The 22,302-nt window shown below is 31.2% G+C and overlaps 1 protein-coding gene across 1 annotated transcript in view; it reads right to left on the reverse strand.

Annotated features, from left to right (window-relative positions):
• Positions 1–167: 167 nt before the first annotated feature.
• LOC139491304 (probable helicase senataxin) overlaps positions 168–22,302 on the reverse strand; it is a 66,366-nt gene continuing 44,231 nt past the window's right edge. Inside the window, exons 11-25 of the mRNA XM_071278923.1 lie at positions 18,149–18,252; positions 17,167–17,316; positions 15,908–16,060; positions 14,824–14,929; positions 13,335–13,442; positions 12,393–12,520; positions 9,156–9,236; positions 8,617–8,790; positions 7,851–7,958; positions 6,942–7,111; positions 6,256–6,345; positions 3,855–4,001; positions 2,639–2,746; positions 1,266–1,353; positions 168–789 (exon numbers count right to left, since the gene is read on the reverse strand). Coding sequence (XP_071135024.1) covers positions 661–789; positions 1,266–1,353; positions 2,639–2,746; positions 3,855–4,001; positions 6,256–6,345; positions 6,942–7,111; positions 7,851–7,958; positions 8,617–8,790; positions 9,156–9,236; positions 12,393–12,520; positions 13,335–13,442; positions 14,824–14,929; positions 15,908–16,060; positions 17,167–17,316; positions 18,149–18,252 — 1,844 coding nt within the window. The 3' untranslated portion in view covers positions 168–660. The remainder of the gene's footprint in view (positions 790–1,265; positions 1,354–2,638; positions 2,747–3,854; positions 4,002–6,255; positions 6,346–6,941; positions 7,112–7,850; positions 7,959–8,616; positions 8,791–9,155; positions 9,237–12,392; positions 12,521–13,334; positions 13,443–14,823; positions 14,930–15,907; positions 16,061–17,166; positions 17,317–18,148; positions 18,253–22,302) is intronic.

Raw genomic sequence — 22,302 nt, forward strand, 5'->3', positions numbered from 1 at the left:
TCTCAAAACATTTCATATTAGCAATGATGAGCACTATGTTTCTATGCATATTAGTGATAGTCAGAGTTTGTCTTTTATACCATATCAATGTTTCTTCAGACTTCAATTCTAAATGCTTTAGAAATTGGGTTCGTTTTCTGCATGATTATGAAATTGTCTTCTTCTTCTTTCTTTTTTTCTTTCATTCATTTTGGCAAAACCATCTTTTCTCTTTACTCTATCCTACATCTGTACACATACATGGAACTCAGCATTTTTTCCCCTTCATCAATACTTTTTCAAGGAAAATTTTTTCTAGGATTAATAACTTTGGAAACTATTTGCTATACATCTTTGATATTCTACTGTAATAAATCCAATTGCAATTCTGTCCTTTTTCATTTCGTTTTAATCTAACAAAAATAAACATCAACAAAAACATCTCCCTCTTTCATTCAAATACAGTTATAGAACTCGGTACTCAATTCATATATTCTTTGAACAGATATCATACCTTAATCATTTTCTTCTCAAGTTATTAAATACTTTTTTTGGATCCATACATTCTTAATAAGTTAATATTACAGTATCAATACTTCTTTTCCTACTAATACTAGGCTTAAAACATGGTTTTAAAGAATTTGATAATTTCTCTGATTGTTTCCTTCAGCTGATAAACAGTCATCCCAGTCTAGTGGAGATATTCAAACAACCATTAAAAACCCTATTATATCTTCCCTGTGTGATTTTCCTAATAAAAGTTCTTTGTTCCGCATCCTCAATTAAATTTCTCCATGCAAGGTCACCTCTCTGTAAAATAACCAACACTTTTATTATATTTTTTGCAATAATTAAGGAATGACTGATATATTTTTTCGTTCTAGATGAAGAAATAACATAAAAAAAAAAATAGCCTGTGTATCCAGATATTTAAAAGTAAGCACCATATTTTTTAGGATATTTTGAATAGACTGATATTCCTTATTATAAATTTAAATTCTGTTTTTAAGGATTAAATTTGACATGAAAAACGTTGATAATGTCTCCTTCACATGACCAAATTATGTCTATGAACAGACAGGCAAAAACTTCAGCCAATCAGAAGTTGTGTTACATCTTATATTCAAATATTTTCTGAAGATACCAGATTTGAGGTTATTCCTTTTTTCTAATTATGCAGGAAGCAGTTAGAACTTATGTGAGGTAAGTTACATTTACTAAAAAAAATATTAGTTGTGTTCCTTCGAAATATTGTGGGAGAATAAGACATCGTCCTTGACACTTACCTTCAAAGAGCTAAGGCATCCAACAACGTACAATGCTGTTTTTGCTCTCGTTAAAGCCACATTCATTCTCTTACTGTTAGCTAAAAACCTGCATAGAGATATAAAATATCTAATTAGAAAACTCTATTTGACCGATGAGTCTTAGGTCTTATGCCTACTTATATTTTAATGCACAAACTCCAAGACAGACACATTTTCTTAATTGCATGGTTGTTAATGGGAAAATACAATATAAGTACTGTGTGTTTATTATTTGTCAGATACCAATTTTTGTGGATTTCGTGGAAATAGGTGAACCACAAAATTAAGTGTTCAACACATGACAAATTTTCCGTATGTTGGTATACATACTTTGGCAAAACCCTGAGATTAAATAGCCATAAACATTTAAGTTTATATGTAAACAAAATGTGACTTGACATAAACTCCACATTACAAACAGTTTAGACACTTAAATGTCAACATATAGTCTACAATAAAAATAAAAGTGCTTGAAAGCACATAAGGTTAAAAATTATGTTAATTTAAAACATTGGTTTTTGTTGATTCAACTACAATTCTGGACAACAGGAGATAACTTCAAATATTAAAGATGCCTTTAACAATGACATCATTGATATTTTTAGAACAGATTTTAGATTCCTAGACCTTGCAAAAGTTATGTGATTTTCTTGAAAGGTGTAACTTCATATTGTGACTTGAATATCTGAGCATATATTACAATGATAAATGTCTGGAAATGTTCATGGATAGGATGTATAGATTGTTATGACTAATGCATTATAATTTGTGTATCAAAAAGGTAGTGATAAGCCTTGGAAGACTTAGATATCAAGTCAGTTACATATGGTTTTGATTGCATTTCATGTAATAACTTTGCTCATTTATGACTCACATTTGACCAGAGTTCTCGAAAAGTGGTGGTCTAAAGGTTTTGACCACCAAAACTTTACAAAGGACCAACACAGCGTTTATATTTTGCAACAGAAATTGTAGGGAGGACCAGTAGATTTTCTTCAAGGACCACCAGGGAAATAAAGCTTTATAGACAACTCCATATTTTACCCTCCTTTGTATAAACAAATACTTTTACCAACAATCTTAATCCCTTTCAAACAACGTTCTGAGCCTGTAACTTCAGGTATACTGTGGAGTAATTTATTTTCATGGGTACCAATTTTCGACGATTGAATAAAGCTTGCATATTCATTGATATTTAATTTCATGGTTTTGACAAGGTCTGCACGCATTCCTATATAAAATTTGTAATTCATTGAACATTTTGATTTCATGGTTCCCATGTATCCACGAAATCAATGAAAATTGGTAAACAACAAATATAAAAGAATCCACAGTATCAACTTAGCACTTACCCTATTCCACCAGAAACATTCTTAGCTCTTGTACAACTAAGGATTATTACTTCTTTCTCGCGACCTTGAAAACTGTCTACCGTGTTGACTTCAATCGATATCAATTTCCTAAAATAACAAAATAATAAGATCACAACACTTTTGAAATAAATATTGCTAGGTGAAAAATAAATACACCTTGTTTGAGGTACAAGACCTTTAATTTGGAAAGTTCTTAGAATGCAAAATTATCAATATTTTCCTCTTTTTAAAATGTTTATTCAGAAATTATTGCTATGTTTATATTAATGTGAATATTGTGCATTTTGATATCTGAGACATATATCAGTTTGAAGATTTTCCTAATATCGCAATATATATAATCTCACATTTTTGTCTATTCTTAAATAATCATAAATGCACGCAGTAATTTCTGAATTTAAAGTATATCAAATATCTCCTATAAATTCTATTATTTTTTTCCATTCTTTTCAAATAAATTTTGTTTACAATTTCACTGTAATTGTATGAATCATTCCTCCAAACTTTGATATGAAATGGTTTTGTAAGAACATTATAAACATTTCTCATATTCTTTTGTCGTAAGTTTTTTTTTTTTTATAAATTAGGTTGTTAGTTTTCTCAATTGAATACGCTTACATTCACTTCAACTGAACTTTGGTGGATAGTTGTTTCATTGGCATTCATACCACATCTCCTTATTCATATAATGTTTCCCCATTTCAAAATAACTTAAACAAGTGAAACTGTGAGCTTCTGCTCACTGATGATACCCCCGTCCAAATGTGTTCGGTAAACAGGAAGTTGTCGAGTGATGAATCTGAAAACGCATCACACGGTATAGCTGACTTATATCAAAGTCTGAAACCAAATATCAGAAATCCTGGTAGTGCAGTTCCTGAGAAAAATGTGACGAAAAATTTTCAACTTGGCTATCAGGTGTAAAAATGATACAAGGGTTTGGTAAACAGGAAGTTGTCGAGTGATGAATCTGAAAACGCATCACACAGTATAGCTGACTTATATCAAGCCTGAAACCAAGTTTCAGAAATCCTGGTAGTGTAGTTCCTGAGAAAAATGTGACGAAAAATATTCATGGGACGGACAGACTGACTGACAGACGGAAGGACAGACAGAGGTAAAACAGTATACCCCCCTTTTTTCAAAGCTGGGGTATAAAAAAGTTTTAAAAACACAACTAAATTGGAAATCTTACATTGATTCTAGCCCTTCTTTGATGATTTTTTTCTGCTGTTGGTATGGTGCAATGATACCAATCTGATGCTGCTGCAACTTTGTGCGACTCATTAGGAACTCACACAATTCTATCGTGAACTCAGCCTCTGTAGAGTTTATAATTGCTCTGAAAGGAAAAGTTAACTCAACTTATAATCTTGATGGAATAGAAAATTATTTGTGGAGCATCAACGCAAAGAACATTTAAGAAATCTATATCTTAATATAGCACATGATCACTAACACTAATGAATGTGAGAAATGTCAGTCTTGTTTTAATCGTAAACGTTCAATGATTCAAAAGGCTTATTCTGAATTATTTCAAATAGCCAAACGACAGTAGTTTTTAGTGATTTCAAATCTTTACAGATTTATCACACAACAATATTAATTGGACAATTTCCTTCTCTTCTTTATTTAGTAAATGTATCGCCAATAAACCTCATCAAAATCAACAACTCTGATTTGAATTTTATGAATGTTTTTTCATAAAAGTTAGTATAAATAACAAATAGACAGTTATATCAATATTCTAGGTAGTGAATTGAACGCAGAAGACCACACTGAATTTACAAGATAATGATTAAGAGTTATACAATTGTAAAAAACATTGATTTTTTGTCAATATTTCTGTAAAAAGTTACAACAGTCTACCGGCTAAAAAGTACAGAAAAATTATCAACATGAGGCAAATACTAGAACAATAAAATTTCTGAAGGTAAAGAAAAACAACAATAAACAACTATAAAATTCCAACAATGAGTTACAAGACTTACAATCCACATCTGAAAATATTGGAAAACATGAATTACATAATACAAATGATATGTACAACATGTAAGTAAAGCAGTACACACACAAGTTGTTTCAGTCAGATATCATTATTGATGGTGTGTTTTGTACAAGTGAATGGTGATGAAAGATTTAAAATATTTAAGAACATGATAGGTGACTGTAAATTCATAAATAAATGTGTATATTAATTATTGCTTATAACTGGTTACTGGTGAAAATGAGGGGGGATAGGAGGGGTCTTGATCCCGAAATCCAGAGGTCCCGAATTTAAATAAAGCAAATCCCGACATCCCGAAATCTGAAAAAAAGGATTCCCGGATCCCGAGCTTAATAACACCCGATCCTGGAGTCCCGATAAAGGTCCTATCCCCCCTCGAAAATGTGTGATTTAATTAAAGCAATTGTAAAATTTTTGTGAAAGAAAATCACTACTCAAATAATGAATGAGTTTTTATTATTGTGAACCTGATACTGTCTAACTTTTTAAAAATAAAAAACACATTGTAATAAATGTACTGTATACTGTCAGATACTGTACTGGGTGTTATTCAATTTGCAATTGGTAAAGGCGATCTAACAGATGTTTTTCAAAATAGTATACAAAAGGATGAATGGTTAATATAATTATATAACAAGGAAATGGCTATTCCATTTTAATAGTGAAAATTTCATTTTTTATTTATCATTGTGCATCCATTTGATGTATGCAAAATTAATGTAATCCATCTATTTAAATAAAACAGCCCTAAGATCAAATCAATATCAGCAAAAGTGATTGTTGACTGAACCAATTTGTGTGGAATGTATAGGAATAATTGTTAGATGAATAATAACTTAACATAAATTTGATTGTTGTGGTTATGACCTTAATGTTCTGTTATAAACAGCCAATCAAATTGAAGATATAAATTTATTGTTCCCACCTGCAAGCAACATCCAGGGCAATATTTCACACATTTGTTAACTAGTTGGTTTTTTAAGTATGCATGATTCATTTGAACGAAAAAATCTTTGGACAAATATAGAATAAAATAAATCCAGCTGTTGTGATACATCATTGCAAAATCAAAAAATTATTGATACTATTAGTATTCTGATCATAAGAAAATATTGAAAACTGTTTGGTTTTGAAATATGTCTGAAAAATTAAAAATGTTTTTAAGATGTAAAGGGTTAACCCCATAAATCATGGCCTAGGTTGATATGATCACAGAGGTCGATCACTGAACAGATGAGGCAAGTATGGACACAACATTCAAGCTTGATAGCTCTCAATATTATGATTAAATTTTGACATACATGTAGAATATGTTTCTAACATAGAAACAATGTGCTCTAAGAATGCGCTAAATAATCTGAATACCGAACATTCATAGAGTGATAATAATTCACCCTCATCCCTGCTATTCCTTCTTTGTGGGTTTTCTCATTAACACTCATTAATTACCTCTAATAAAACTGAAGGATCTGAATCTACAAATTCATATGCCACAGCTTAACACAACATACACATCACACATACTATTAGAAATGAGCCTATAAAACCAATAAAGTGATTTAAAATGAATTTATAAACAAATACTAACCCCCTCTGTGTACTGTGTTCCTGTCCTTCTTGCATATCAAATAAAAGATAAGGTTTTAACTGGAATATGTTACATCTCTCCTCTACAGAACTGCAAACAGATAGGAGAGACATTTAGTACAAAATTTTCACTTTGTAAGCTGGATCATTAAATATATTTCTGAAATTTATTGTTAATAAAAACTGTCACGATTTCATCTTTTTGGTTTTTTATTAGTTATTTTTTTTGGAGGTGGGAAGGGTTGGTTAAAAAAATTCTTGTTTTGTCAGATATTTTGGTCATCTTTGTGAGTATGTTCTCTACTATTTATGCCCTAGTCCATTATGAGTTTAAACAGAAGCATCAAGTGTTGGTCATGTCATATCTAATCTAGTTATACTCTTGTTTTTTTCTCTCATTGAAACATATCTTAAGTCTCCAGATTGTGTTTGTAGAAGAGAGAGAGGAGGGTCTGCCAATCTTATGGGAGATAACTCTCAACAAGTCAACAAAAAATTTCAACATCATGTTTCAATGTAGGGGCTATTTTAATGTTGTGTTGAAAAAGTCAGAGTTGTTCCATCAAGGAATTAATAACTTAAGATTCCTTATTATTTGTAGGTTACCAATTTTCATGGATTTCATAGAAATATGGGTATTACATGTTCAACTTTTGACAATTTGCAGTACATCAAAGCCCAATATACCTGTCAGTCTTGAGTGCACCAAGGTAGACAAATTTGCTCGGAAAAAGAGCAATTTCTGGATGCATTCTATACTGTGTATCTAAGAATAGAACAGGGTTAACGTCTTCATGTCTAAAATGACAGTAGAACCTCTCAAACAGTGATTGTCCAAAACTTTTCTGAGCAGACTTCTGAAGAAAAAAATTACATCAACATTCAACAGAAATATTTTATTTTTTCATAGTTAGCCGTTTTCAATAAACTGTTGTTTAATAGAGTCATTCAGTTAATTGGTTATTTTCTGTATTGTCTGAACAAAGGACTAGTCCTGTTGACTCATTCTTTTAAGTGTGATACTAACTTTTGTGAGTAAACAGAGATTATAATTGTTTAACAGAGTATGAAATTTCTATAGACTTCTATGCCAAATTTGACAAAACCATGATATCAAATGTCCACAAATAACACAATTTATTCTTAATCTATAAAAATTGGCGTCCACAAAAATAAATGAATCCTCAGTATGTGGAATTTGAACATCTTATTTGTCTGTGTTTTGTATGTTTTTCTAACTAAAGGCTACAAGATACCTGAATCTCTCACCAGTCAAATTAAAATTTGATCAAGAGAAGATAACTTCTGACAAATAATCTTCAGATGCCATTGTTTTCTTCCTCTGTCTCTTGAGGTTTCAAAACAATTTGCTTTGCAATTACTTGGACAACTTTCGGAAATCAGGCAATTCCAAATCAAACTATGTTCCTCAACCATTTGAAATTAAAGGATGATCTTTTGTAAATACATGTAACTAAATCTTATTTTGTACAATTTATCAGCAGTGTTTTTTAACTAGTTATGTTCATATATATTACTGAAGATCATCTATTATCACAAATCTTGCATTGTGCAATAAATTTTTCTAAGTCTTACCTGTGACAAGACAGTTGGTGGAAGTTGTTCAGGATCTCCTACCATAATCAATTTAGTAGTTCCATATTGTAATGGTATTAGTGTATCTAACTCAGTTGCTTGAGAAGCCTGTAATAAATATAATTATAAAGTACAATTAATGATTGAAAGTTAATTGCAAATAGTGAAATACATAGACAAAAAAATATGGCAAGAGTAAATTTCACAATAAATAGATTTGTTAGGTTCTAAAACTGATAGGTTAAAAGACTACATTGTATTAAAAGTTCTAAGCTCATAAATTTCACAACACTTTGGTTTCATTATTATTGGTTGGATACCAAAAGTTTGTGGATTTTGTGGGTAATGGTGAAACATGAAATTAAATGTTAAAGCCAATATACCTGTTTGTTTAACATGCTACCTCTAAATGACAGCATGACTCAAGTTTTGTGGCAGAATTCTCAAATGAACACAGTGCCATTATATAATGTAAATAAATAACATGACAAAAATTAACACATAAGAATGGGGGTTACAGAATAGAGAATCATATGATAGGCAAAAGTGAAGTAAAATAGGACAAATAAATAAAGAATTGAGAATAATGGCCAAGTGATATAAAAAATAGAGAACAAGAATGTGTCCCCAGTACACGGATGCCCCATATAAAAAATAGAGAAAAATTACCTAAAAAAGTTAAAGAATACAGAAATGAAGGCACCCCAGTCCTCCCCCCCCCCCCCCCCCCCCCCCAACTGGACCCTCACACAAGTATATGTCTTACCTCATCTACAATAACACAATTAAACATCGACCTCCTGATGTTTTGAGAGTAAGGAGCTAGTATGTCTGCATAAAAATCGTTCCCAAAGGAATTCAGTGTGCCACACACTATATGGCTCTTTATCAACACATCCCTCATAACTTTTTGATCTTCTTGCCTCGTGAGTTTTATGTCCTGCAAGTACATAAGTTTACAAATGAATTAGTTTAAGTTGTTAGAAAATATATTTTTTATTTCATTTTTAATAATTGATCCTTAACAAATCTTCAAAATGTCATAATGATAAAGATAAACATTTGATATAGGCCTAGACTTTCTCCTCACAGAATAGAGTAAAAGACCAACCACTTCCAAATTAAATATAGATTTCATCAAGAAAATATTTTTTTGGGTCATTCAAGAACGCTACCATATATTATGCAAGGATTTCATCCGAGAAAATATTTCAATGCAAACCAATTCAATCAAACACTTACTCTAGATCTTGAATGGGTTTCATCCCCCAAAAATACAATTATGTCCTGAAACTAAAATCTTACTTTATATTGAGCCTGGATTGAAACTTCCATATCATCTTTTTTCTTTTCTAATTTACTTATTTCACTTCTAATCTTCCCTGCCTGCAAAACACCAAAAACAGTATGAAATACTGTCTCCATCTAACGTAGATGATATGTGATAAAATAGTAGAAATATGTTTAATTTTTTTTTAAAGATACCAAATCCCTAGAAACAATAGAAAAACCATTAACAATGGTAACAGTTCTTAAGTAGAAGTTCTTCATCTTAAAGTCACATACAGTATATGGCATGTTTTCTTTGTACTTTTTTTTTATCACAAAAACAGATTATTAGCATCTCTTTATACTTTCTTTCAGGCAAATCTCTGATTTGAAATATGTAAATGAGTTTACTGACATTTAAATGTTCACACATACACATGAACCATAAATGATAAATGATTCAAATTAGTCATTGTACACAAATAAAGAAGGAGTGGGTTTGATTTTTAGACAGACAGGGATGGTTTAGGTAGATCGAGTGTCTTTTTCTAAGCATCACTTCTTTGGGGATTGTTTTTGAGAAAATGAGGACCATGACACTTGATTCTAATTTGAATTTGATATTTGCAGAGTATATATGAAAAGCAATTCTCTCATTAAGTTCTAACAAATTTTATGGGTTATTCGGTTTCTCAATAAGGAAAACATAAGTGTAATTTTGTTTATTCAAAGTATTTTAACATATTAAAACAAGATGCTCTCAAGAGCCTGAATTGCTCACCTTAATTCTTATGGTTAAATCTCTCATCAATGATTATTTTGGCTTTTCAATTTATTTAAATGTTTTTTGGATCGTCCTATTTTCTTCAAAAGCCAAAAAAAAATAATCATTTTCTCCTATGTTCTATTTTAGCCATAGGAGCTATGTTTCTTGACATACAAGGAAATAAAATATAAAATTTATACTAGATACTCTGAAACTCATTTAGCCTAAGTTTGGCTGAAATTGATACAGCAGTTTCAAAGGAGAAGATTTTTTAAAGTAAGTCAACAATGATGAACAAATTGTGAAAAAAGTCTTTAAAGGGCAATAACTCCTTAAGGGGTCAATTGACAATTTTGGTCAAATTGACTTAATTGAAGATCTTACTTTGCTGAACATTATTGCTGTTTACAGTTTATTTCTATCTATAATTATATTCAAGATAATAAACAAAAACAGCAAAATTTCCTTAAAATTATCAATTCAGGGGCAACAACCCAACAACAGGTTGTCTGATTCATCTGAAAATTTCAGGGCAGATAGATCTTGACCTGATAAACAATATTACCCACGTCAGATTTAGTCTAAATGCTTTGGTTTTTGAGTTATAAGCCAAAAACTGCATTTGACCCCTATGTTCTATTTTTAGCAATGGCGACCATGTTTGTTGATAGATCACAACTTCGGATACAATTTACAAACTAGATACCCTAAGGAACATTCAGTTAAAGTTTGGAAGTATTTGGCCCAGTAGTTTCAGAGGAGAAGATTTTTGTAAAAGATTACTAAGATTTACGAAAAATGGTTAAAAATTGACTATAAAGGGCAATAACTCCTAAAGGGGTCAACTGACCATTTCCGTCATGTTGACTTATTTGTAAATCTTACTTTGCTGAACATTATTGCTGTTTACAGTTATTTCTATCTATAATTATATTCAAGATAATAAACAAAAACAGCAAAATTTCCTTAAAATTATCAATTCAGGGGCAGCAACCAAACAACAGGTTGTCTGATTCATCTGAAAATTTCAGGGCAGATAGATCTTGACCTGATAAACAATATTACCCAACGTCAGATTTGCTCTAAATGCTTTGGTTTTTGAGTTATAAGCCAAAAACTGCATTTGACCCCTATGTTCTATTTTTAGCAATGGCGACCATGTTTGTTGATAGATCACAACTTCGGATACAATTTACAAACTAGATACCCTAAGGAACATTCAGTTAAAGTTTGGAAGTATTTGGCCCAGTAGTTTCAGAGGAGAAGATTTTTGTAAAAGATTACTAAGATTTACGAAAAATGGTTAAAAATTGACTATAAAGGGCAATAACTCCTAAAGGGGTCAACTGACCATTTCCGTCATGTTGACTTATTTGTAAATCTTACTTTGCTGAACATTATTCCTGTTTACAGTTTATCTCTATCTATAATAATATTCAAGATAATAACCAAAAACAGCAAAATTTCCTTAAAATTACCAATTCAGGGGCAGTAACCCAACAACAGGTTGTCTTATTCATCTGAAAATTTCAGGGCAGATAGATCTTGACCTGATAAACAATATTACCCCATGTCAGATTTGCTCTAAATGCTTTGGTTTTTGAGTTATAAGCCAAAAACTGCATTTGACCCCTTTGTTCTATTTTTAGCAATGGCGACCATGTTTGTTGATAGATCATAACTTCGGATACAATTTACAAACTAGATACCCTAAGGAACATTCAATTTAAGTTTGGAAGTATTTGGCCCAGTAGTTTCAGAGGAGAAGATTTTTGTAAAAGATTACTAAGATTTACGAAAAATTGTTAAAAATTGACTATAAAGGGCAATAACTCCTAAAGGGGTCAACTGACCATTTCCGTCATGTTGACTTATTTGTAAATCTTACTTTGCTGAACATTATTCCTGTTTACAGTTTATCTTTATCTATAATAATATTCAAGATAATAACCAAAAACAGCAAAATTTCCTTAAAATTACCAATTCAGGGGCAGCAACCCAACAACGGGTTGTCTTATTCATCTGAAAATTTCAGGGCAGATAGATCTTGACCTGATAAACAATATTACCCCATGTCAGATTTGCTCTAAATGCTTTGGTTTTTGAGTTATAAGCCAAAAACTGCATTTGACCCCTATGTTCTATTTTTAGCAATGGCGACCATGTTTGTTGATAGATCAAAACTTCGGATACAATTTATAAATTAGATACCCTAAGGAATATTCAGTTAAAGTTTGAAAGTATTTGGCCCAGTAGTTTCAGAGGAGAAGATTCTTGAAATAGTTTACGACGACAGACGACGACGGACGACAGACGACGGACGACGACGGACGCCAAGTGATGGCATAAGCTCACTTGTCCCTAAAAACAACATCATTGACCCCAATTTTTTTGGAAATTTGAAAGTATATGACCCAGAAGTCTTTTGCAGAAGTTTAAGAAAAATCTATTGGCACACTTTTTTAGACACCCAAGCATAACATATTTTTGGTAAAAATTGGCTCTACCTCAATTGTTTGCATATTGATCGTCTTATTGGTCAATTCCTCATGCAAACTTGATATTCTGGTCTTCAGCTTATCAATCTCTTTTACCACACTTGTGTTGACCTGTCGTTTAATTTTGTTCTTTAATTCTGAAAATAAATTTCATGATATAGACATTTAACATTCTTTTTTTTTTAATCAAATACCAAAAAAAGTCTCAAGAACTATGCTTTAATAAATCAACAATGGTATATGCTTCATTAAATCAACAATGGTATATGCTTTAAAAATCAATAATGGTAAAATCAAATAAAATCCAACAATCTTTTTAGTCAAATCAACTAATGTGAACTTATTACGCAGGCAAAAGAATTTCACATAAGCATTCACAAGGTTTTAAAATGCTAATTGGCTAAAGTTGTAAATATTACATATCTCCTAGAAAAACCTTGTCAAAACAAATGTTGACGAACAAAATTCTGTTTATACACAATGAAAAACAACAATTCCAAATATTAAAAAGATTAAAAGCAAATAATGTTAGAACTGTTGAGATAGGGATTCTTTAAAAATGTAACATTGCAATATAAGCCAGAAGTTTCCCTAGCCATAAAACCAGGTTCAACCATCCATTTTTCTTAAATTGTCCTGTACTAAGTCAGGAATATGGTACTTGTTATCAAATAGTCTGTGTCTCTGTATGTTGGCATTTTTTTAATTGCAGTTAAGTGTTTCAGTTGTTCCTTTGTTTTTATCTTATAGTTGATGTGTTTTCCTCTTTTATAGATTTTAAGACCAGATTTCTTTTTCGCTTCATCAGTTTATGACTATTAAACAGCAGTATACTACTGTTGCCTTCATTTCACCGTCATTTTGCTTGAGGACAAAACTTAGCAGTTTCAATGCCTTTTAGGTTGAAGAACATAGATGCCTTAAAAGTAAAAACTTTGCTGTTACACTTACCCTCGGCCTGATTAACCTTTACAATCTCACGATATGTGTACTTTTGTACATCATGATGTATATTTTCTGGTTTCCCAATGCGAACAAGTCGGAATCCAGAATGTTTACCTATAAATATAAACATAAATTAAGGAAAATAAATTCATTCAAGCAACAATATTTCCGGAACTAATAATGTATTGTTTATTGTTGGTTTGAGAACCATTCTCATCTCACTATATATGTACTATATAGCTATGAAAAACAGCAATAAATACATGTCACCATTGAATGTTGTTACAAAATGAAATTAGACTGCAGTCATTTTGTATCTCTTGATATCTTTGTTTAATTGAATACTGTAAAGGAGTAGGTCCAGTAAGACCCCTTTTTGACCCCAAAATATAGCAGTTTTAGAAAATTGTTAAAATGTAAACCTTTAGTTATTAATTTGAAAGTAGAATGCTTCTACTACATAAATATGGACTGTTTTTGACAATACAATGCACATATATTGGGTACTAGCATCATTAAGTCATGCTAAATTACTGAAATCTTCACAATTGTAGCATTCTAGTTAAATTTTTGACGGTTTCTGTCTCAAATGAAAGTGGCCACATTTGTGTTCATTCTTAATATTGAATTGTAAGTTGTATTTAATTATAATACATAACATATACAAAGGTTGAGGATGAACACAGATGTGGCCACTTTCTATTTTGACAAAAACCATCTGAAAAGTGACATTTTTTGCATATTTGATAGATTTTTTATATCTAAGCTTGAATCGGACCGAACTGTTTGTAATGACTAAATCAGTTAAAATATTTCACATAACCTAATTGAATCAATTGAAATAGACACTTAAGTGTTTAAAAAGTGTCCAAAATATTTCGTCAGATGAACCTGAAATTTGAGGTAAAATTGGCACTCACCAGACCTACTCCTGTAGAAAACATTGAAAGTTTTTTTATTTATGTGAATAATTTGACTGGAAGAGTGTTGCAATAATACGAACTTTCATTTTGATAACTTAACCATTGTTAACATTGATCTGAATGCAGATTTTTCTGAAATCACAATAATTCAACTCACTTTTTTGTCAATTCTTGAAATATTGCAGTATTAAATGCATGAAATAATTTCTGAATTACAGTGTTAAATAATAAAACTCTAGTATTTCAATAACTTTTGTGACCAGTAAAATAAGGATATTAATGAAATGTATTATGATAGCCAATTGCAATGAGATAACTATCAACCAGTGACCAAAAGATAGTTTAACTAGCATGACCAAAAAGAACTAACAATGCCATGGTAAAAATTTAGAATTAGCCAAAAGACAAAAATAACAGAACACACACCATAAGGTGTGAGTATTATTTAAAAGTTGAAGACATCAAAGTGACTTTCATATTAAGAAATGTACAAAAAAGGTGTTTTTTTTTAATTGTGTATAAAGGAAAATTGAGCCATGAATTAATACACCATATGTTATGGACTAACTCACTCTTTTCTTCCATCTTCCTTCTTTCATCTATTAGTCTTTTCATTAATTCATCTACAGCAGCATTTGATGGTGCACACAGACAAATGTGACATGTCCTATTGCTTTTCTGAAATTAGAAGAACAGTCAATATCAAATGTTTGGCAAATTATCAATGAATATAAAACAGCAGTTTCAGCATGTTGTTTGTCTGATAACAAAAATATTTTCCCGTTCAATCAAAAAGTGTTTGGACTCCTTCAGTTTACACATTAAATTCATGATAGCCTTTGAATCAAAATATAGTTCTTGCAAAAAACATAGATAATTCGTATTAAAGTAACATTATATTATTTTGTTTGGCTGTTTTCTGCTCTTTGGTCGGGTTGTTGTATCTTTGACAAATTCCTTATTTCCATTCATGATTTTACAAATTGTTTTTTTCTCAAACTTAGCTGTAAATCTTTTTTGTTCATAACAGATTTCTAATCAAATGTATATTACAGTGTAACCTGTCTAATCCGACACCTGGGTATTCCAACATCCTGCTTTAACCGACACATTTTCATGGTCCCAAATTATGCCTATCCTTGCAAAAGAAAACTGAGTATTCCGACACCCTGCTTAATCCAAAATTTTTTTCTAGTCAACCGGTGTGTCAGATTAGGCAGGTTACACTGTATTTACAAACAAGAATGTGTCCATAGTACACAGATGCCCCACTCGCACTATCATTTTCTATGTTCAGCGGACCATGAAATTGGGGTAAAAACTCTAATTTGGCATTACAATTAGAAAGATCATATCATAGGGAACATGTATACTAAGTTTCAAGATGATTGGACTTCAACTTCATCCAAAACTACTTTGACCAAAAACTTTAACCTGAAGTGGGACGAACGGACAGAAGAAAGGACGGACGAACAGATGGACAGACCAGAAAACATAATGCCCCTCTACTATCGTAGGTGAGGCATAAAAATTCTTAGGGTAGACTGCAAAGTAAGTAAGACTAACAGACTAAACACACTTTTTTATTAGACATTAACAAGACAAGCATATCTTCATCAGGAAATACATCATACAATGACAATATTTGACTGTTACCTTAATGATATTCTTGATTATACCTATAATAGTATAGGATTTACCAGTACCAGGAGGTCCTTGGATCAGCACCACCCTATTTTGTTGTACTGGCTCCAGTGCTATCTTGGTTGATATCACAATAGCTTTTTGTTGTGACTTGTTATAGTTATCCTAAAAATACATGAACAATGTTCTTAATGCATGAAAGGGAAAAGTTCTATTACTATACAGCGGAGTCACCCCTTTCTAATACTATTACAATCTGTTTTTAACCAATTATATATGACAGTCCTTGTGCCCTTCTCTGTCCTCCACCAATAAAAACTTACCTATATGAAATAACCAATACTGCTGAAAATGGAATTTTACACAAATCAATCAATCAATCAATCATATCCATAATAAGAACATGAATAATTGCTGATACTTTTGATTCAATTATTTTCTTGGGTACCAAATTTGAAATATAGGAAAACATACATGTTAGTGGATATTTAATTTCATGGTTTTGGCGAAGTCTGCATATATTGAAGCCTATAAAAAAATTTGTTATTCATTGAACATTTAATTTTGTGGTTCACCAGTACCTACGAAATCCAGGAAAATTTGTATCCAACAAATAATAATGAATCCACAGTACACAGTATTGAAGTTCAATCGGTAGTGTCACTGTTAACATTTTAATTTTTTCCCAACAGTTATGCTTCTGGTCCATAGTACACGGATGCCCCACTCACTATATTTTCCATGTTCAGTGGACCGTGAAATTGGGGTCAAAACTTTAATTTGGAATCAAAATTAGAAAGATATTATTTTAGGGAACATGTGTACTAAGTTTAAAGATGATGCGACTTCAACTTCATCAAAAACTACCTTGACCAAAAACTTTAACCTGAACTTTGCACTATCATTTTCTATGTTCAGTGGACCATGAAATTGGGGTCAAAACTTTAATTAGGCATAAAAATTAAAAGGATCATATCATGGGGAACATGTGTACTAAGTTTCAAGTTGATTGGACTTCAACTTCATCAAGAACTACCTTGACCAAAAACTTTAACCTGAAGTGGGACGAACAGACGGACAAACAGTCGAACGGATGGACGAATGGACACACAGACCAGAAAAACATAATGCCCCTCTACTAATGTAGGTGGGGCATTATAAATAGGTGGGGCATAAAAAATGTCAATCAGTAATTTTGTATAGAGGTTACATAAGATCTATCAATTTCAGATTATAAGGCATTAACCCCTTAATTTTTTCAGTATACTTACTAATTCTAGAAGATCATTTTCTTTAACTGAAGGATGATTGTGAAATACTCTGAGGATACCTGGAGTCAAAATACTATTGACCATCGTAGTCTTGTAAAGGCGGGACAAAGCATTGTAGTGTCGTAATGTTGATACCAACGAGCATACAACCTAAAATTAAAATACATTTCTAAACAAACATGTTTGTAAACATATATGTATTAAAACATTTAAAGTTACAGCATCATTTTGGTTCACAATTGGTGAAAAAAGCAAAAGATGATAGTGTTTATCTTCAAGCAAGAAATATTACATGCATATTCAAAAAGGAACCATGTTTCTGTCATAACATAAGATAAGAATTTGCATTGCTTTGTTTTGAACAGTGATGTTTAGTTGGATTTTTTAATGTAATGGCACACAATGGAGTAATTGTCCACACTTATAAACATCATTCTGAAGAGCAGTAAATGAGTATTTCCTTTGTATATTACATAGCAACATCATTAGTTCATACCCTTGATACAGAGCACAAAAGTTACAAAACTTGGCAAGCAATAATACATTAATTTAGTACTATTGCAAACTACCGTAGATTCATTTATTTTCGAAGCATAACTTACAATCAATTTTGTGAAAAGTGTCACTGATTTTTAACTGTTACTGTACATTTGCTGTTTCGTAATAATCATGATAATAGAGCAGTCTATTTAAAATTTGCAGCATACATTTATTTTAGGAAATCAACAAACATCATCATTATTTTTCATTAATTATGTAACAATTTAAATTTTCTCAAAAATAAGACACCTATTATTCATGTAATTGTTTTTGGTACATTCGGTAAAACAATACAAAACTGTTAGTATAGTAATATACCAAGTTGTCTAATTTATGCTTAACATGTAGTTGACTGCAATGGAATTATAATCAAACAATCTAAAATTATTGTTAGTTCATAGCAATCAAGCAAACAGTTAATTTAGATATTTGTTGAGTATACCGTAATAGAAGATCTCTTGTCAGGTAACATTTTGAACTGTCGAAATCTGGTCTTCACAATTATTTCTAGTCCAATGAAATCAGACGGATATTTTCCTTCTTTTACTGAAATGAAAAAACTAATTTAAAACATAGCTGATTGTTCTGTTTAAAAATAATAAAACTTTATTCCAAAAACTTGTACAAAACATGCACATAATGCTTATACTTTTATCTGCACCAATAATACAAATTTTTACAACATATTCTGGAGTTAAACAATATATAAATATATATAAAGTGTACATGGAATACAATACAATACATAGTAAAAAATAGAAATATAAGGGGAGAATGATATTTAAAGTCATGAAACGAGTGACCGGTAAAAAATAGTGTTATTCCAGTTCTTGAACCAATGCATACAAACATCATAAACTTAAGTCTTCTGTGCACGATTTTATCATTTTTTTCACATAAATTTTGTATAATCAGCGATATTGTTGTCTTTTTTCAAAACTACCTCTACCGTTTTTTTTATTTGGAAAAATGCATATTTTTTATTGAAATTGGGAAATTTGTATATTTTATTCTAAACAAATCTCCGATTTTTTGCTGACCTTTGCTGTCTTTTTTGCACTGTTTTTTCATGTATATTTTGGTTGTCAGACATTTTCAACCTGAAAGGTACTTTTCGGAGAGGGGAAAGAAACAGACGCAATGATGGTACTTAATGCATTGAAAACCACATGTGTTACAAACACCATGATGATTCTGATCAGAAATCTGGATCTCAAAAGTGCTTTCTAATATTAAAATAATGACATGAATACGATATTTACAAACATTACCCTAATGCCATCACTGTTTGGGAAAAATGTACAACTTTTTGGGAGTAATTTTAAGCCATTTTTTTTGAGTAATTGGGAATTTTCTCTAGGGGAAAAAGCCGAACTTCGGCTGTAATTTGAGGCAAACAATATCACTGATAATCGTCAATTTTTTTTTCAATCGGTCAGTGTTGTTGTGAAAATATGGCAGGTAATTAAAGTTCTATTTTGAAGCCGAAGTTTAACGTATGTCACCTGTTTGTCAACAATCAACAAAAAGCATGGATATTGAGCACTGTTTAACATGTACAATCAGATAATAGTTTATTATGGTTTATTTTAAGGACATCCATGCGTAGTGTGATCAGGGGATTTTTAAGAGATGGGTCACACTGAGGTCACTTTGCATGTATACGGAAAATATGTCAGGGAAGGAAGCAATTAAAATAAATTAAACTTCTTCTAAATATGAACAAATTAAAGAATTTTCTTCAGAAAAAAGTATATGTACATAAGTTTTATAATGAAAACTATCCATTGAGTTATAAAAAACATATGCACTATTTTTTCTGTCTAGCATAGCCAGTTATTTAAAGTGTGCACCACATGTTTTATGTTATTTCTAATAGGCAGAAAAAATATTAGTCATTTCTTATAATTTAATTCTTAATTCCATTTTAAACAAGAGTAAATCATGAAAAAATGTTGATGATGTCAGGGTCACATGACAAAATTATGTCTATGGACTGATAAACAAAACGACGTCAACCAATCAGAAGACATGTCCAAAATTAAATTATTCTTTCATAAACACAATAACAAGGGGTACAATCAAAATCACGTGATGGTTATACACACACCGGAAGTAACAGTCGAGCAGACCGCTTGAAAGGTAAGTAGTCGTATTTACTTGTTTATATCAATAAAATTTAATAAATAAGGTAGTGCACCGAATGTAGGATACTATCTAGTTTTGAAATACACAATTATCCTTGCTGGAAAGCGTGCAGTTAATGCGAACACTTCGACACAGTTCCAAAATTTCACCGTCGAAGTGTTTGCAATAACTGCACGCTTTCTAGCAAAAACAATTGTGTATTTTAAAACTACATACTATCCGACATTCGGTGTGCCAACTTATTAATCAAAATTTAATTGATATAAACAAGAAAATGCAACTACTAACCTTTCAAGCGGCGAGTTCGACTGTAACTTCCGGTGTGTGTATATCCATCACGTGATTTTGATTGTACCCCTTGAATAAGGTTTAAGGTAGTACATAACACTGCAGGGAGATAACTCTGTAAAAATCAGCTGAACATTTAAATCACCTTCTATTATTAAGGAAATATAAAGCTCCTCAACGATGAAGTGTTTGTGAAACTGCTTTACATCCAATGAATTTTTGCAATAAAGTGTTTTATTCAAGTTTTTGTAATTTTTATATTTTTGTCAAAGGGTCAGTCAAAGTAGTTATTTTGTCAAAATCTTATGAAAATTAAACAAGCATAACTTATTATTTTAGTCGAGATGTCTGGTACCACCTCAAAATATATAAGTTTGCAGAAGGGGGATTGCAGGGGTCCTGATCCGGGTCTAAAAACATGAAATCGCTTAGGTCCTGAATTTAAAGAAACTTAAATCCCAACATCCTGAAATTCTAAAAATGAATTCCCGGATCCCGAAAGGATCAATCCCGAAATCCCAAGCTTAAAAACACCTGATTCCGACATCCCGAAAAAGGTCCTGCCCCCCCTCTTTGTAGTGCAATCCAGACTGTATCTACAGCTTAAGGTGGTACCCAACACCTTCACTAAAATTAATTTGGCTTGTTTAATTTTCATAAAATTTTGACAAAGTATAATTTACTCTGACCCTTGGACAAAAAAATATATAAAAGTTTTTAAAAATTTGAACCAACCATCTTATCAAAAAAATTACACTGGTTATATAGCAGTTTGACAAACACTTTTTGATCAATGAAAATCTTAATATTTCCTTAACAACACAACATAATTTAAACCTTTAGCTGATTTTACAGAGTTATCTCCCTGTAGTGTTAGGTACCACCTTAAGTGCTAACCAGGTGCTCCGCAGGGCGCAGCTTTATACGACCGCAGAGGTCGAACCCTGAACAGTTGGGGCAAGTATGGACAAAACATTCAAGCGTGATACAGCTCTGAATTTGGATTGTGATCAAATTTTTGACATTACATGGTTTTTTTTTACACAAAACAAATGTCAAGATTTTACAAATCAATTAAAGATTTCTTCTTCAAACTTTTTAAATCTAAAATTAAATAGTTGACACAGCATAGGTTTCTGACACAGAATGAATGTGGTCTAATGAACTTAAAAGTTTTTTTTTGCCTTTGAGCAATTCACTATGCTGTTGAATATTAATCCTCTCAAAAAAATGTTTGAAGAAATTTTCTTTTTATTTATGAAATCTGAAATGAGAAAAATTTAAACCCCCCCTTTTTTTCACATCCCCGTTTCCCTTTTTCCAAAACTGATATCAATTCAAATTTCTAATGGAGTTTGCAACAATAACTACTCTTTTAAATACATCATAAAATATTAAAATGTAAAAAAACTGCTTGTTATCACTGAATGGTAAAGATTATTTTAATTTATCAGTTGGTAGTAAAAAGTGAATATACATTGTATATTGTATATAACAAAGATTTAAGTTGATTCTGGACAAAGAAAGATAACTCCAATTAAAAAAAAAATCTTGCTATTGCACAATATTTTGCAATTAGATATTTCTTGCTTACTATTCTGGACAAAGAAAGATAACTCTAATTAAAAAAAAATTTGCTATTTCACAATATTGTGCAATTAGATATTTCTTGCCATTGCGCAATACTGTGCAATTGAAAAGACTTGCTATTGCACAATACTATAATAATTTTAGATCCTGATTTGGACCAACTTGAAAACTGGGCCCATAATAAAAAATCTAAGTACATTTTTGGATTCACCATATCAAAGAACCCCAAGATTTCAATTTTTGTTAAAATCAGACTAAGTTTAATTTTGGACCCTTTGGACTTTAGTGTAGACCAATTTGAAAACAGGACCAAAAATGAAGAATCTACATACACAGTTAGATTTGGTATATCAAAGAACCCCATTTATTCAATTTTTGATGAAATCAAACAAAGTTTAATTTTGGACCCCGATTTGGACCAACTTGAAAACTGGGCCAATAATCAAGAATCTAAGTACATTTTTAGATTCAGCATATCAAAGAACCTAACTGATTCATTTTTTGTCAAAATCAAACTAAGTTTAATTTTGGACCCTTTGGACCTTAATGTAGACCAATTTGAAAACGGGA

The sequence above is a fragment of the Mytilus edulis genome, chromosome 10, assembly GCF_963676685.1.
Source record: "Mytilus edulis chromosome 10, xbMytEdul2.2, whole genome shotgun sequence".
Classification (NCBI taxonomy): Eukaryota; Metazoa; Mollusca; class Bivalvia; order Mytilida; family Mytilidae; genus Mytilus; species Mytilus edulis.